General features: G+C 38.0%; 1 protein-coding gene across 1 annotated transcript in view; it reads left to right on the top strand.

The window, feature by feature from the left end:
- ARHGEF38 (Rho guanine nucleotide exchange factor 38) overlaps window positions 1-14,222 on the top strand; it is a gene marked incomplete at its 3' end in the record, with an annotated part of 152,975 nt that overhangs the window by 122,743 nt on the left and 16,010 nt on the right. The window contains exons 8-9 of the mRNA XM_079920519.1: window positions 2,712-2,816; window positions 4,918-5,040. Of these exons, the coding sequence (XP_079776645.1) occupies window positions 2,712-2,816; window positions 4,918-5,040 (228 nt within the window). The remainder of the gene's footprint in view (window positions 1-2,711; window positions 2,817-4,917; window positions 5,041-14,222) is intronic.

Below are 14,222 nucleotides of genomic sequence, written 5' to 3'. Positions count from 1 at the left end.
TATCAATTAGATTTTTCCCCTTAATCTTTCGAGAGGATGTCCTGTCAGCAATGAAGCATTTCACTGTTAATCAGAAAATCAGCTGCATAGGCTGGACTGTAGAAAAGATAAATCTCAAATCAGTCAATTTTGCACTTGTCAGCAGCTCAAGTGAAATATTTGGTGGAGTTAGGGTATAAAACGATTACCCAAGAGGAAGATTCTATTCCATTCATCACACATGTATTGAACTCTTACTCGACACTGTTAGAGATTGCAAATGCAGAGAGGTTCTAAATTCAGATGGTTTGGGTTGGAATCCTGGACCTAACTATTAACATGGGTAAGTTTCTTTAACTTTCTGTATTAGTTAGGGTAAAGGCCATGCTTCTGTCACAAAGAGATTCCAAAACATAGCAGCTTAAGTCAGACAGTCATTTATTTCTCTCTCTTAAAATAGTGCAGATGGGCTGTGCTGCACAAGATCTTTCAGGAACCCAGTTTTTCCTAGTTTTGCACTGCGATGTTCCCTAAATATATGGTCTTCATCTGCCTCACTGAAGCTGGGTCACTGCCATGTCTTCATTCAAAGTCCCAAGGGAAATGTTCTAAGGCCAAGATTCAGAAATGAAACATATCACTTTCACTCACAACTTATTTGCCCAAACCCAGTTACAAAGGCAGAGCCAGCTGCAAGGGAGTCTGGAAAGGGTTGTCTCTAGCAGGGCAGCCGTGTCCATCTTAAACTAGAGTTGCAGGCACCATGGGTAGAAGGTCAATAGCAGGACTGCTCACAATCTCTGCCACACCTCCTGGAACTTCTGTTTCTTTATCTCTAAAATGGGATTTATCATAGCATCTAACCCATAGGGTTGTATAAGAATTAAAATGAGAAAGTGGAAGACAGGTTTTAGCACAAGTGTCCAGAACATAGTTAGTGTTTAATAAATGTTAGTGATTACTATATTAAGAAAAAATACTTCATCTCAATGTTTGCAATCCATCAGTGGAGAAAATTACTTAAATCATTAGTGTTGTAAGAGCACATAGGAGGGTACAATTAATTTTATGGAGTGGAAAGAATAGGAACTAGAGGAAGGATTTTTAGCAGGGGGTGACAGTTGAGCAAGTCCTTAAAAAAAATAAACAGGATTTTGCAGGGCAGCAGCACATTCCAACAAAATAAAGCAACAAGAGAAGGCTTGGCAATAAAGAAGTAAAACTAGGCAGCATTTTTCATCGTGTGATCCTTGAACCTCTTACTTTAGCATCATGTGGGTCTCGGCCAAGATATACAAAGTAAAATGGCTGGTCCTTGAAAACTGCTTTTTAAAAACTCTGCCCAACATATTGTTATATGCCTCAAACTGGGTCAGAGCATAGAGATGCTAAGGCAGAGGGTGATGAATTTTGTGTGGATTACAAAGAACTATGCTGCCTATTTAATGAAAAGCTTTCTAGATAAATAATATTAAGTGGTTTTAAACTACTAAAATAAAATGTCACCATTTTCTATGCATTCAGTTCTAAGGTCAACCACCTTAAATTAACAAATGTAGGAACTGAGAACAGCTATGGTTATTAGCCAGTACCAAACTGAAGAATACACAACATATTCCACAAAACAGGTGTGTGTTCACACAGATTTTGCCAACACAAAGCTGGTTCTGATATCTTGTAGCCTTTTTGAACACCAAGAAATACTTCTCATCATTGATAGAATAATGTGTCTTCCTAGAAATTGCCACAAGCATATAAAAAAGCATCTTTTTCTGAATGCTAGTAGGTATACATGTAAGATAACAAAAAAATAACTGAACACATGTGATCACTATCTTAACTCTGCAGAGTTTTCCTAACAGAAGAACGGTTTTTGTTAAGATTTTTCATCATCTTTCAAATTTGAGTTGCTAAAGAATTATCATATTTCTTTAGCCAAGACCCTAAGAGTATTTTCTAAATAACCACTGTGAAATAAATTGGGATGAGTCATATCAGCAAAACAATAAATTCTAATCAATAGATCAAATATTTTTATTTAATTTTTAATTTTATTAATTATTTTATAGAGCCACAAATGCAGTGTCATTTGAGTACACACATAATACATGCTATTAAAAACTGCAGAGAAAAATTTTACATCCCACAGCTACCGTGACATAGGTGAAGCAATGTGAAAACTGAACAGCAAATTAAGCGGCACCATGCGGTTTTGTTACACTATTTGAACATCAGTTGTGCCACGTGCTGGACACAGAAAGTTCTGTGTTAAGACAGTCAGCGTAAGATGTAGAGAATGAACTCGAGGACACGGGGAGGGGGAAGGGGAAGCTGGGATGAAGTGAGAGAGTGGCATGGACATATATACACTACCAAATGTAAAATAGATAGCTAGTGGGAAGCAGCTGCAGAGCACAGGGAGATCGGCTGGGTGCTTTGTGACCACCTAGAGGGGTGGGATAGGGAGGGTGGGAGGGAGACTCAAGAGGGAGGAGATATGGGGATATATGTATATGTATAGCTGATTCACTTTGTTATAAAGCAGAAACTTAACACACCATTGTAAAGCAATTATACTCCAATAAAGACGTTAAAAAAAAAGAGCGTAGCATGAAAAGTTTTCATCTCAACAAGGAGTTTTTTGTAATGTGCTAGGCCAATACGGTTTGTAATATTTTTAAATACCAGATTCCTTTGAGTTATAAAAATAAATAATTTCATCTATATTTTAGGTGAAAGACAATACCTTTAATAGAGAAGAAAAACTATTTAGATCTTTAGAAAAGACTGTGAGGCACTGTGTGAAGAACATTTCATTCTGTCTTCAACATGTACAGGTGGGTAAGACACAACTGTTTTCAATGTTTCCACAGAAAGGTCTTGATGTCTCTGGTTATTATGAAGAGTAAATGTGACTGTTCATCATTTATATGATGATGCTTATTGTATCAAATTTGGGAGGCTGCAAGCTGCTGGTGAAGGAAGCTAATATAAAGACTTGGGTTTTGCTCTTTGTTCCCTTACCTCTTCCATCCTTCTCCCAATCCAAATTGCCATATGGTGGGACGTTTGTTCATATGATTGCCACGTAGGGCTGGACCATCAGCATGTTTTCTCTATAAAAGGGATGAGTTAATTAATGCAAAATGGCAGACAAGGCAGAAATGTGATTTGTTTGATTATACTAACATATCTCTTTCCAGTACCTGAAACACATATTTACAAATTTAAGAGTAGCACTGAAGGAAAAAAGAAAATCAAAAGGAGACATAACATAAAATTAGAGGAGTTAAAAAGTAAAAAATGCATAATATAAATGCCCTAAAACCCACATGTGCATCTTAAATTTAGCTGTAGGCTACCTAGCAGCCAACCCAAAAAGGGGTATATGATCACACAATTCTAAGACAAACCAAACACCTCTATTTATTTTATAACCAGTGTTTTGTAATGCCCCCTTTACAGTTCTGAATGAAATTCATAGATAATTTAACCTTGGGTATGTAGGTATACATAAAAGAATCAATATAAAGGAAAACATGTTCTAACAAAATATTATGAACACAGTATGCAAATATCCCCACACAATCAGAGTAGAAGACAAAAACACCTCCACAAATTTCCAGTCCCCTAGGTTTTCCTGCCCTTGTTGAGAATCACTGACTTAGACAAACCAGCTGGAGTACAGTATAATTATGTTCAGTAGAAAGACCAGTCAGGAGTTTCTTCTGATGGATCTCATAAAGGGGACATAGTGTCCTTAACAACATCCTGACAATGGTCATGACTATGAGACATAGAAAGTTAGTAGAATTACATGTAAGTTAGTTTAAAAATTGTTCCTTTCTATTTTCCAGTTTTTCTTTTGGATGTCTGTTTTGGAAGATGTTTGCATTCTTTGATAGACTATCACACCAACAGAAGATTAAGTTGACAGGCATAGTGATTTGGAGACAAGGTTCTATGTCACATAACCAACAAGCCACATTCTTTTCTTATTCATTAACTGATGCAAAGCCTGATTTTGCAGTCAGGTTTGCTAATCTCTTCCTAAAGCACTGCTTTCTGTGAAAGGAAAACAAAAACATAGCTATAACATCCAGAGGGCAGTGAGAACCCTGTCCTTGATATACTTTTCAAGGAGTCAGTGCCTCTTGGGAATATCTACAGAAAAGTCTTCCATTTCCACTAATTGATTCAGAAAAAGTACGAGCATGTTCTCTTAAAGAGAAGATTAAATTCACTAAGGAAAACTAAAGACATAAAACAAGAGTGATTTTTAAAATAAGAGATCTGTAAGAATTGAATGATGAAGAATGGCTAAAGAGGGAATTTAAGATGGACTTCACATAATAAAAGAGGGTGTCAAGGGACAGGACAGGAATAAAGATGCAGACGTAGAGAATAGACTTGAGGACACGGGGAGGGAGAAGGGTAAGCTGGGACGAAGTAAGAGGGTATCATTGACATATATACACTACCAAATGTGAAATAGATAGCAAGTGGGAAGCAGCTGCATCGCACGGGGAGATCAGCTCTGTGTTTTGTGACCACCTAGAGGGGTGGGATAGGGAGGGTGGGAAGGAGACGCAAGAGGGAGGGGATATGGGGATATATGTATACATATAGCTGATTCACTTTGTTATACAGCAGAAAATAACACACCATTGTAAAGCAATTATACTCCAATAAAGATGTTAAAAAAAAAAAGGGTGTCATAACTACGGAGCAGTATGAGAAAGTGACATGGGGGAAAAGTAAGGAAATAGATTGTTATAGGTAACCTGATTGTACAAAGTGTTCATAAAATTTTTTCCTTCCTTTTTTTCTTTTTCTCTCAGTGGTAATAGTTACGTTGATGAAGTGCACTTTTAGGATACATTTAATTGTACTGACTTCAGAACATTGCCCTTTGGTAACTTTGTTCTTGGGTTTCAGGATGCCATGCCTTTAGCTCTGCAGAGTGTAATGGAGCTCCAAGAGATTTCACACAACAAAGATGAGGATGAGAGGGGCTATTCAGAGGCTCCAAGTAATGCCCCAAATCCCTCTGATGACTTTGTAAGTTATTTATACCCGCAGATGAATACAAATGAAATAGTAGGGTTAAGAGAAAAGCTGCTTTTCATTTACTTTTTCGCAGTTAAAAATAAAACATGCACTAAAGCAAATACTAATGTTAAAATTAGTAGATTTAAACAGGAGATTTTTTTATCACTAAATATTTTGAAGTGGATTAGTGAGGCTTTTACTATAATCAAAATTTAAGAGGGCTGCAGACTGTGTTTCTAGGGTAGTCAGTGTCTGTGCAGCTTTTTAAATCAATATTTAGTTTAAGTCTGCATATGGTGTATCAGGGATTTATTAAGTTAGAAAGATGTGATTTTCTTAGAGGAGTCTCTGGAGTTTTTACATGAGAAGCAAAGATACTTTCTGAGGGTGTGACTTTTATTAACATATTATACACTGGAAATTAAGGCCTTCCTATTCAGAAAGTGCTTTATTTGAGTCATATATCTTCTGTTCTGTGGTAAAATATTTGTTTTCTAAGAGTTCTGTAAAATATACAGAATCATAAAACATATATTGGGAATCATTAAAAACATGCTTGGGCTGTATTCCAACTCCAGCCAGTTTCAGAACCCAGGTCGGGGGAAAAAATGCTCAAAGTCTGAAAGTTCTTAACACACAAATAGACATGCCCCAAAGAGGGAATTTATGGCAGTCTTATTTCCCAGAAGTTGCCTGGATCTCTGGATAAGCTGTTCCTTCTGTTCAGTAGATAAAATTCTGCACACATGAGGATGGGAGAAAGGGCCACTGTCCATGGAAAAAGAAAACAAGACCTTCAAGGGAGATGAAGAAACATAGGTTCAAATCCAAAGCTGAGCCCCGGGAACTGTGCAAACAAAGAAGAGAAAGGGAAATCTCTCCCAGCAGCCTCATGAACAGCAGATTAAATCTCCACAATCTACTTGATGTACCTGCATCTGTGGAATACCTGAAGAGACAACAAATCATCCCAAATTGAGGAGCCATGTGAATGAAAGGCTCTTGGTGCTCCAGCCAGGCATCAGGGCTGTGCCTCTGAGGTGGGAGAGCCAACTTCAGGACACTAGTCCACAAGAGACCTCCCAGCTCCACGTAATATCAAACGGTGAAAATCTACCAGAGATCTCCATCTCAACATCAACACCCAAATTCACTCAACGACCAGCAAGCTACAGTGTTGTACACCCTATGCCAAACAACGAGCAAGACAGGAACACAACCCCACCCATTAGCAGACAGGCTGCCTAAAATCATAATAAGTCCACAGACACCCAAAAACACACCACCAGACGTGGACCTGCCACCAGAAAGACAAGATCCAGCCTCATCCACCACAACACAGGCACTAGTCCCCTCCACCAGGGAGCCTACACAACCCACTGAACCAACTTTAGCCATTGGGGACAAACACCAAAAACAACGGGAACTACAAACCTGCAGCCTGCAAAAAGTAGACCCCAAACACAGTAAGGTAAGCAAAATGACAAGACAGAAAAACACACAGCAAATGAAGAAGCAAGATAAAAACCCACCAGACCTAACAAATGAAGAGGAAGTAGGCAGTCTACCTGAAAAAGAATTCAGAAAAATGATAGTAAAGATGATCCAAAATCTTAGAAATAGAATAGAGAAAAAGGAAGAAACATTTAACAAGGACCTAGAAGAACTAAAGATGAAACAAGCAATGATGAACAACACAATAAATGAAATTAAAAATACTCTAGAAGGGGTCAATAGCAGAATAACTGAGGCAGAAGAACGGATAGTGACCTTGAAGATAAAATAGTGGAAATAACTACTGCAGAGCAGAATAAAGAAAAAAGAATGAAAAGAACTGAGGACAGTCTCAGAGACCTCTGAGACAACATTAAATGAACCAACATTTGAATTATAGGGGTTCCAGAAGAAGAAGAGAAAAAGAAAGGGACTGAGAAAATATTTGAAGAGATTATAGTTGAAAACTTCCCTAATATGGGAAAGGAAATAGTTAATCAAGTCCAGGAAGCACAGAGAGTCCCTTACAGGATAAATCCAAGGAGAAACATGCCAAGACACATATTAATCAAACTGTCAAAAATTAAATACAAAGAAAACATATTAAAAGCAGCAAGGGAAAAACAACAAATAACACACAAGGGAATCCCCATAAGGTTAGCAGCTGATCTTTCAGCAGAAACTCTGCAAGCCAGAAGGGAGTGGCAGGACATATTTAAAGTGATGAAGGAGAAAAACCTACAACCAAGATTATTCTACCCAGCAAGGATCTCATTCAGATTTGATAGAGAAATTAAAACCTTTACAGACAAGCAAAAGCTGAGAGAGTTCAGCACCACCAAACCAGCTTTACAACAAATGCTAAAGGATCTTCTCTAGGCAAGAAACAAAAGAGAAGGAAAAGACCTACAATAACAAACCCAAAACAATTAAGAAAATGGTAATAGGAACATACATATCGATAATTACCTTAAATGTAAAAGGATTAAATGATCCCACCAACAGACACAGACTGGCTGAATGGATACGAAAAGACGACCCATATATATGCTGTCTACAAGAAACCCACTTCAGACCTAGAGACACATACAGACTGAAAGTGAGGGGATGGAAAAAGATATTCCATGCAATGGAAACCAAAAGAAAGCTGGGGTAGCAATTCTCATATCAGACAAAATAGACTTTAAAATAAAGACTATTAGAAGAGACAAAGAAGGACACTACATAATGATCAAGGGATCAATCCAAGAAGAAAATATAACAATTGTAAATATTTATGCACCCAACATAGGAGCACCTCAATACATAAGGCAAATACTAACAGCCATAAAAGGGGAAATCGACAGTAACAAATTCATAGTAGGGTACGGTAACACCCCATTTTCACCATTGGACAGATTATCCAACATGAAAATAAATAAGGAAACACAAGCTTTAAATGATACATTAAACAAGATGGACTTAATTGATATTTACAGGACATTCCATCCAAAGACAACAGAATACACATTTTTCTCAAGTACTCATGGAACATTCTCCAGGATAGATCATATCTTGGGTCACAAAACAAGCCTTGGTAAATTTAAGAAAATTGAAATTGTATCAAGTATCTGTTCTGAACACAACGCTATGAGACTAGATATCAAGTACAGGAAAAGATCTGTAAAAAATACAAACACAAGGAGGCTAAACAATGCACTATTTAAAACAAAGTGATCAGTGAAGAAATCAAAGAGGAAATCAAAAAATACCTAGAAACAAATGACAGTGGAGACACAACAACCCAAAACCTATGGGATTCCGCAAAAGCAATTGTAAGAGGGAAGTTTATAGCAATACAACCCTACCTTAAGAAAGAGGAAACACCTCGAATAAACAACCTAACCTTGCACCTAAAGCAATTAGAGAAAGAAGAACAAAAAACCCCCAAAGTTAGCAGAAGGAAAGAAATCACAAAGATCAGATCAGAAATAAATGAAAAAGAAATGAAGGAAATGATAACAAAGATCAATAAAACTAAAAGTTGGTTCTTTGAGAAGATAAACAAAATTGATAAACCATTAGCCAGACTCATCAAGAAAAAAAGGGAGAAGACTCAGATCAATAGAATTAGAAATGAAAAAGGATAAGTAACGACTGACACTGCAGAAATACAGAAGATCATGAGAGATTACTACAAGCAACTCTATGCCAATAAAATGAACAACCTGGAAGAAATGGACAAATTCTTAGAAATGCACAACCTGCCAAGACTGAATCAGGAAGAAATAGAAAATATGAACAGACCAATCACAAGCACTGAAATTGAAACTGTTATTAAAAATCTTCCAACAGGGGCTTCCCTGGTGGCACAGTGCTTGAGAGTCCACCTGCCGATGCAGCGGACACAGGTTCGTGCCCGGTCCGGGAAGATCCCACATGCCACGAGCGGCTGGGCCTGTGAGCCATGGCCACTGATGCTGCGCGTCTGGAGCCTGTGCTCTGCAATGGGAGAGGCCACAGCAGTGAGCAGCCCGCGTACTGCAAAAAAAAAAAAAAAAAAAAAAAAAATCTTCCAACAAACAAAAGCCCAGAACCAGATGGCTTCACAAGCGAATTCTATCAAACATTTAGAGAAGAGCTAACACCTATCCTTCTCAAACTCTTCCAAAATATAGAAGAGGGAACACTCCAAACTCATTCTACGAGGCCACCATCACCCTGATAACAAAACCAGACAAGAATGTCACAAAGACAGAAAACTACAGGCCAATATTACTGATGAACATGGATGCAAAAATCCTCAACAAAATACTAGCAAACAGAATCCAACAGCACATTAAGAGTCTCATACACCATGATCAAGTGGGGTTTATTTCAGGAATGCAAGGATTCTTCAATATATGCAAATCAATCAATGTGATACACCCTATTAAAAAATTGAAGGAGAAAAACCATATGGTCATCTCAGTAGATGCAGAGAAAGCTTTTGACAAAATTCAACACCCATTTATGATAAAAACCCTCCAGAAAGTAGGCATAGAGGGAACTTTCCTCAACATAATAAAGGCCATATATGACAAACCCACAGCCAACATCGTCCTCAATGGTGAAAAACTGAAAGCATTTCCACTAAGATCAGGAACAAGACAAGGTTGCCCACTCTCACCACTCTTATTCAACATAGTTTTGGAAGTTTTAGCCACAGCAATCAGAGAGGAAAAGGAAATAAAAGAATCCAAATCGGATAAGAAGAAGTAAAGCTGTCACTGTTTGCAGATGACATGATACTATACATAGAGAATCCTAAAGATGCTACCAGAAAACTACTAGAGCTAATCAATGAATTTGATAAAGTAGCAGGATACAAAATTAATGCACAGAAATCTCTGGCATTCCTATACACTAATGATGAAAAATCTGAAAGTGAAATCAAGAAAACACTCCCATTTACCACTGCAACAAAAAGAATAAAATACCAAGGAATAAACCTACCTAGGGAGACAAAAGACCTGTATGCAGAAAATTATAAGACACTGATGAAAGAAATTAAAGATGTTACAAATAGATGGAGAGATATACCATGTTCTTGGATTGGAAGAATCAACATTGTGAAAATGACTCTACTACCCAAAGCAATCTACAGATTCAATGCAATCCCTATCAAACTACCACTGGCATTTTTTCACAGAACTAGAACAAAAAATTTCACAGTTTCTATGGAAACACAAAAGACCCCGAATAGCCAAAGAAATCTTGAGAAAGAGAAACGGAGCTGGAGGAATCAGGTTTCCTGACTTCAGACTATACTACAAAGCTACAGTAATCAAGACAGTATGGTACTGGCACAAAAACAGAAAGATAGATCAATGGAACAGGATAGAAAGCCCAGAGATAAACCCACGCACATATGGTCACCTTATCTTTGATAAAGGAGGCAGGAATGTACAGTGGAGAAAGGACAGCCTCTTCAATAAGTGGTGCTGGGAAAACTGGACAGGTATTTGTCAAAGTATGAGATTAGAACACTCTCTAACACCATACAGAAAAATAAGCCCAAAATGGATTAAAGACCTAAATGTAAGGCCAGAAACTATCAAACTCTTAGAGGAAAACATAGGCAGAACACTCTATGACATAAATCACAGCAAGATCCTTTTTGACCCACCTCCTAGAGAAATGGAAATAAAAACAAAAATAAACAAATGGGACCTAATGAACCTTCAAAGCTTTTGCACAGCAAAGGAAACTATAAACAAGACCAAAAGACATCCCTCAGAATGGTAGAAAATATTTGCAAATGAAGCAACTGACAAAGGATTAATCTCCAAAATTTACAAGCAGCTCATGCAGCTCAATAACAAAGAAACAAACAACCCAATCCAAAAATGGGCAGAAGACCTAAATAGACATTTCTCCAAAGAAGATATACAGAGTGCCAACAAACACATGAAAGAATGCTCAACATCATTAATCATTAGAGAAATGCAAATCAAAACTACAATGAGGTATCATCTCACACCAGTCAGAATGGCCTTCATCAAATAATCTAGAAACAATAAGTGCTGGAGATGGTGTGGAGAAAAGGGAACACTCTTGCACTGCTGGTCGTAATGTGAATCGGTACAGCCACTATGGAGAACAGTATGGAGGATCCTTAAGAAACTACAAATAGTACTACCATATGACCCAGCAGTCCCACTACTGGGCATATACCCTGAGAAAACCATAATTCAAAAAGAGTCATGTACCAAAATGTTCATTGCAGCTCTATTTACAATAGCCAGAAGATGGAAACAACCTAAGTGTCCATCATCGGATGAATGGATAAAGAAGATGTGGCACATGTATACAATGGAATATTACTCAGCCATAAAAAGAAATGAAATTGAGTTATTTGTAGTGAGGTGGATGGACCTAGAGTCTGTCATACAGCGTCAAGTAAGTCAGAAAGAGAAAGACAAATACCGTATGGTAACACATATATATGCAATATAAGAAAAAAAAAATGTCATGAAGAACCTAGTGGTAAGACAGGAATAAAGACACAGACCTACTAGAGAATGGACTTGAGGATATGGGGAGGGGGAAGGGTAAGCTGTGACAAAGTGAGAGAATGGTATGGACATATATACACTACCAAACGTAAAGTAGATAGCTATTGGGAAGCAGCCACATAGCACAGGGAGATCAGCTCGGTGCTTTGTGACCACCTAGAGGGGTGGGATAGGGAGGGTGGGAGGAAGGGAGACACAAGAGGGAAGAGATATGGGAACATATGTATATGTATAACTGATTCACTTTGTTATAAAGCAGAAACTAACACACCATTGTAAAGCAATTATCCTCCAATAAAGATGTAAAAAAAAAAAAAAAGGTTGAGCCAAGAAAGTATTTGGGTGGCAAACCAGTCTGAGTAATACTAATTTAAATTTAGTATCTTGTGTTCCATAGGTATTATTATTTCATAGTAGTATTTCAAGGATTATTAAAAGATATAATAGACTCCATCATCTTGAAGATCCTTGAAATTGGCATTTTTGTAATGGTATTATTGGCATTTGGGGTCAGACAAATCTTCATTGAGTTACCCTTGTGTTGGAGGATGTTTAGCTTTCCTACCAGGCTCTAAATCCCAGTAACGTCCCCCATCTCGTATTTCCGAATCCTGGGAAGGGATACTGCGACAGTGCCCACTCCAATAGAAAAATACCCAGAAGCATCTAGCTTTCTTGGCACTGGGGAATGGAAAGTCACGATTACATCTGAACTAAAATGGTAGATTAGATGGTTGAGTGGGAGGAAGGGAGAGAGAGAGAGAGGGAGAGTGAGAGAAGGAGAAAGTCAGTTTCTACAACATGTTAAATAGAAGAAGTGTGCCTAGTTCTTTATATGTTTTCTGGGCTTAATTACAGTAAGCACATTTTAGAAAAGTCCTTAAGGGTTTGCTCTCTAGCTTAATGCTGACATTAGTTAAGGTAATAACTATTTATTGAACACAGGAAGAGCATGGTATATAACTTCTCCTTCATCAAGCATGCCCCAGAACTTGACAGAATGAAAAAGGTGTCCTTCCCTACCTTGCATAAAACCACAGGATGATAAAGTATGCTAAATTAAAATAATTATCAGAAAGCTCAATATAAAAGTACCTTTTTATGGTAAGGTATATTGAACTTTTTTTTTTTTTGCGGTACTCGGGCCTCTCACTGTTGTGGCCTCTCCCGTTGCGGAGGATAGGCTCCGGACGCGCAGGATCAGCGGCCATGGCTCACGGGCTCAGCTGCTCCGCGGCAAGTGGGATCTTCTCGGACAAGAGCACGAACCCATATCCCCTGCATCAGCAGGCAGACTCTCAACCACTGCGCCACCAGGGAAGCCCCTGAACTCTTTTTAAAAGTCAAATATTAAGAGCTCGAATCTATCTAAAGGCAGAGCAATTGTTTTTATCTAATCATGAGAGGTACCTATCTACACATTTTGTATAGCACAGAATATTAGAATAAAATCTGATTCTTATTCGTTCCAACCATAATTCCCAGGTACAGATGAACCGGTTCATGTCTGTGGGTCATAGGACTTATATATCGTAATTATATTGTAATTCTGTAATTAGATTACCTGTAGAATTCAAGTATGTCACAAACACAGTAATTTATCCCAGAACAGTAAACAGATTCTTTGCTTAGTTGAAGGACTCATTAAATAGTCTGCAGGTATATAATGATTATTTTATAAGATAGACATCAAATTTAATCTGTGTTGGCTATTGCTGGTGCCAGTAAGAGACTGGTTTCCCTCCTCTTCTAGATTTCCCATGAGTTCAGACAAAGTTACTAGAGGTCACTCAATTAATACAAGCTGCTGCTCAGATGCTGATTCCCTAGAACATCTTTCAGGGTACAAAAGAGAAAACTACTTCCAAATTGCCATAACATAATCATGACACCCAAGCATATATGATAAATTTGGGCAGTCAGCAAACATAGGATACTGGTGTACTTCAGAATACAGGGGAGGAAAGAGAAATAGAAGAAATTAAATCTAGGGTGCTCAGTTGCTGGCATGGAGTTAGGCATTAATACAATGTTCATTTTCAATGACTCAGACCTAAAAATATAACAATTTAGGACACAGAATCAGCATCAGCTTAATCCTTCAAAGTATTTAAAGAGGAAGCAATAACTCTCTGGTCATTTCTATAACAGGAACAAAATACCTGTAATAAGGGGGGACTGTCTGTATAGGGGATAGGATTCCACTACCAAAATCAGCCACCAGGGTAGTCAGGGAATTGGATGTGGGAGGAGTAAGATACAGCCTCTCCTAAGACCAATTGTCTTCCTTTTATTAGTAGCAAAGAAAGGGAATGACATGTGAATAAATTATGCAGTCTTGGTAGTCAAAGGTGGAGATTACCCCCTAACCCATGTTTTGGAGAAGCTCCAGTTGGCTCTGGGATTAGAAAGAAGGGGAAGGCGAAAGTGTTGTGGGAGGTGACCCCACTGACAAAACCAATGGCTGTAGAGAGAAGGGTGGAGCATAGTTTGGGTGTGCAGGTTTCAATTTTTGTATTCTTCTTCCTGTTCACTCTTCAGGTTCAACGTTAGAGTCTAGAGTTGCTGTTTTAAGTCCTTGAACAGGTTTAGCTAGACTAAAAAAAATGATCCCATGCTCTTTCAACTTGCCTAGATACTTTCCTGCCTTCCTCTGTGCTG

This window comes from Stenella coeruleoalba, assembly GCF_951394435.1.
Source record: "Stenella coeruleoalba genome assembly, chromosome: 4".
NCBI classification, from domain to species: Eukaryota; Metazoa; Chordata; class Mammalia; order Artiodactyla; family Delphinidae; genus Stenella; species Stenella coeruleoalba.
The sequence above is the reverse complement of the archived record's forward strand: the minus strand, read 5'-3'. Positions and strand labels throughout refer to the sequence as shown.